Source organism: Myotis lucifugus, unplaced genomic scaffold (genome assembly GCF_000147115.1).
Source record: "Myotis lucifugus unplaced genomic scaffold, Myoluc2.0 scaffold_864, whole genome shotgun sequence".
Taxonomy (NCBI): Eukaryota; Metazoa; Chordata; class Mammalia; order Chiroptera; family Vespertilionidae; genus Myotis; species Myotis lucifugus.
Genome location: NW_005871912.1, coordinates 53,238 through 57,014, shown reverse-complemented (window position 1 = coordinate 57,014; position 3,777 = coordinate 53,238). Strand labels below are relative to the sequence as shown.

The following is a 3,777-nucleotide window of genomic DNA, read 5'->3' as shown; positions in this document are numbered from 1 at the left end:
TGTGTGTGTGTGTGTGTGTGTGTTTTAACAAGACCCTGATAAACATCTTATACATACACACATCTATGTTTCTGTCTTATTATAGTTTAAGATAAATCCCAAAACTGCGTTTGCTTTCTCTCTGCGATGTGCTTTAAAGGGCTTGACAAGACTGGCTGTTCTGTCCTTCAAGTCTCAACTGAAAAGACACCAAAATATATCAGTGGTTATCTATCTATGAATTTAAGATCAGCTGTATTTCCTTTTTTAAATGAAAAGTTTTTATTACATATGCCTTGTTTTCAAAAGAAAGAGGAACAAGTTATTTTATCATTTTTTATTTCAGTTTTATTGAGGTATAATTGGCATATAAAATTATAAGATAGTTAAACTGTCGTCCCAATAAGTCATTTTAATCTCTAGTACATTTGAAATCTGTTTGGTAAGATACAAAAATTAAACTGTTTCCCAAAATAATTAAACAGTTTGTCTGAAAGCCATTCAGCACATAATGCAACCTTTACCTGTTATCATCACAATCCACTAACTTCCACATGTAGTTGGCTCTGTTGCTGGTGTTTCTGTCCAGTTCTATGAAACTGTTCGCTCCAGCACCAGGGCCACACTGTTGTAGAGTCCTCAACATTTGGCAGAGAAAGTGTCTCCTTGTTAGTCTTTCTCATTTTCCTAGTTTACTTTCATGCTTACTTTTCGATGAAATTTAGATTATCTTTTGTTTCTTAACAAGCCTCTGAGAACATCAACTTCGCATAGGTTAATAGTTGGACATGTACCTTTGCAATGTTTCATCCTTCTATTTGGAATCTTGGAATGTCTATCCACTCATTAAAATTTCACTTTATGCTTCTCTGGTGACTTTGAAGATCCTGCCTGATTCTTGTTGTGATGCGTAGATTTGTTTGGTCATGGTGTGGATGGGATTGCTTCACATTGTATTTTGACCTTATTATTCCTGATTATTGTTTACATGTAATAAGAACAGCCAATATTTATTAAATGCTCACTGCATGCAACCCTTTGTGTTAACCCTTTAGTAATTATTTTAGTCACACTTGACCCATTTTTTTCAAGTGAATAAATGCAGTCTTAAAGAGCTCAGGTAACTTGTCTAAGATATCACAACTAGTCAATGGCAGCACTCACACTTGAATTCTAGAGTTCCAATTGCATGCTCTTTTGTTTCTTTAACTACTTATTTATTTAGTTTTTAGTTTTTTAATTACGGTTTATATTCAATATTATTCCGTATTAGTTTTAATGTGCAGCATAGTGGCTAGAAAATTATGTACTTTACAGAGTGGTCCCCCCAATGTTTCAAGTACCTATCTGGCCCCATACATAGGGAGGTTGGTTGTGGGAGCGCCTTGACCACCATGGGGCAGCTCCTGCATTGAGCGTCTGTCCCCTGGTGGTTAGTGCGCATCATAGCGACTGGTCGACTGGTCGTTTGGTCCTAACGGTTGCTTAGGCATATATATTTGACTATATTCCCTATGCTGTAATCTATATTTCTGTAAGTGCTTATTTGTACTTCTTTTTTTTAAGATTTTTTGATTGACTTTCAGAGACAGGAAGGGAGAGTGTAAGAGAGAAACATTGATTGGCTGCCTCCTACACACCCCCTCCCAGGGATCAAACCTGGAATGTGCCCTGATCAGCAATTGAACTGGCCACCTTTCAGTGCATGGGAGGATTCCCAGCCTGAGCCACACCTGCCAGGGCTAATTTGTACTTCATAATCCCTTCACCTTTTCTTGATCACCGCACTATATAACTTACTGTGAGCACCAATCTATTCATTGTGGGAATGGCCACGTTACTGGAATCCCTTTTCATTTCACACAAGAGGCCCAGTGCACGAAATTCATGCACAGGTAGGGTCCCTAGGCCTGGCTGGCAATCAGGGGCCAATCGGGGCCTTCCAGCTGCCAGCCGGGGCCTCCCTTCCCTGGCTGCCACTGTCAGGGCCAATCAGGGCCTTCCTTCATTCCCCGCTGCCCCCTGGTGGTCAGTGCACATCATAATGAGCAATCAGTCTCCCGATCTAACTCCCGTGGGTACAATTTGAATATTAGGCTTTTATATGTTATATATAGATGGCATTTCAGTTGATTGTCTTACGTTTACCAGATATATCATTCTATTAGCAAATAAGGATAATTTTTTCTTTTCCCATCCAATATTTTTAATGTTTCCCTTTTGTCCAATTGCATAATATCCATTGCCCATAATATTCATTTAAAAATCTATATACTATCATACTTTAACATACAAATCTTTAAGCACTTCAAGAGTATTATAAGATGATAGGATTTTAAACAAGATAAGACATTGTTTCTATACTGAGTATGCTGGAATGATTAAGTTGCAGAAAGCTTTCTCAGTTATTATTTTTCTGCTTATGTTTTAAAAATTTAGTCTAAGACATTTTTAATGTTAAAAACATAGATGATTTTGCTGATCTGAATGTCCTTAATCAATTGAATACACTTGGTAAATGCTTGTTGGTGCTAATGTTGCAGACAATCGGGGAAATGCATGGAGGCAACCAGAGTGGGGTCTCAGATTTCATACTCCTGGGGATGTCAGAGCGCCCTGAAGACCAGCAGGTCCTGTTTTGGATGTTCCTGTCCATGTACCTGGTCACTGTGGTAGGAAATGGGCTCATCATCCTAGCCATTGGTTCTGATGCACACCTGCACACTCCCATGTACTTATTCTTGGCCAACCTCTCCTTCACCGACCTCTTCTTTGTCACTAACACAGTCCCCAAGATCCTGGTGAACCTTCAGTCCCAGAACAAAGCCATTTCCTACACAGGATGTCTGACACAACTCCACTTCCTGGTCTCCTTGGTGACCCTGGATAACTTCATCCTGGCGACAATGGCATATGACCGCTACATGGCCATCTGCCATCCCCTTCACTATGTCACAGCCATGAGCCCTAGGCTCTGTATTTTGCTCCTCTCTTCCTGTTGGGTGACCGCTTTTCTTTATGGTTTCTTCCTCACCCTCCTCATGAGCAGGGTGACCTTCTGTGGATCTCGAAAGATCCACTACATCTTCTGTGAGATGTATGTCCTGCTGAGGCTCGCATGTTCCAACACCCAAGTCATTCACACAGGGCAGATGGTCTTGGGCTGCTTCTTCTTCTTCACCTCCTTAGGGATCATAATTATGTCTTATGTCTGGATAGTCAGAGCCATCCTCCGAATACCATCAGCCTCTAGCAAGTACAAAGCCTTCTCCACGTGTGCCTCCCATCTAGCTGTGGTCACCCTCTTCTATGGGACACTTTGTATGATATATCTAAAGCCCCTGAACGCCTACTCTATAAAGGACTCAGTGGCCACAGTGATGTATGCTGTGGTCACCCCCATGATGAACCCTTTCATCTACAGCCTGAGGAACAAGGACATGCACGCAGCTCTAAGAAGACTCCTCCTAGTCAAAGCCTACCGGATGTTGACATAAGGATAATTTTGAACAAGACATTATAGTGAAGACTTGGAATATCTTCTACCATGTGCAGGGCATTATCCTATGTGGGTTACAGGAGTGATTAGGACATAATTTCAGCTCAGAATGATCTCATATATCTGTGATAAAAAAAAAAAAGACACATATGTGTAACCCAAAGTACCCCAGACCTCACCAGCATTGGCAACAAGTAAAGTCTCACCAACATTAATATTAGAAGTTTGCAGGATCAAATCCTTCAATTTCCCTGACCAGAGGACCACAATCTCATCTGCATATAACTGGATATATCCAG

General features: G+C 40.7%; 1 protein-coding gene across 1 annotated transcript; it reads left to right on the top strand.

The window, feature by feature from the left end:
• Window positions 1–2,507: 2,507 nt before the first annotated feature.
• Window positions 2,508–3,476, top strand: LOC102440976 (olfactory receptor 1D2-like). The gene has a single exon (XM_006106616.2). It carries the CDS (start codon window positions 2,514–2,516, stop codon window positions 3,474–3,476), a length of 963 nt encoding a protein of 320 aa, XP_006106678.2. The 5' UTR covers window positions 2,508–2,513.
• Window positions 3,477–3,777: the final 301 nt, after the last annotated feature.

What these genes read in the sequence shown, in the direction of transcription:
- LOC102440976 (XM_006106616.2), top strand. Translation starts at nt 2,514, where the DNA reads ATGTTGCAGACAATCGGGGAAATGCATGGAGGCAACCAGAGTGGGGTC.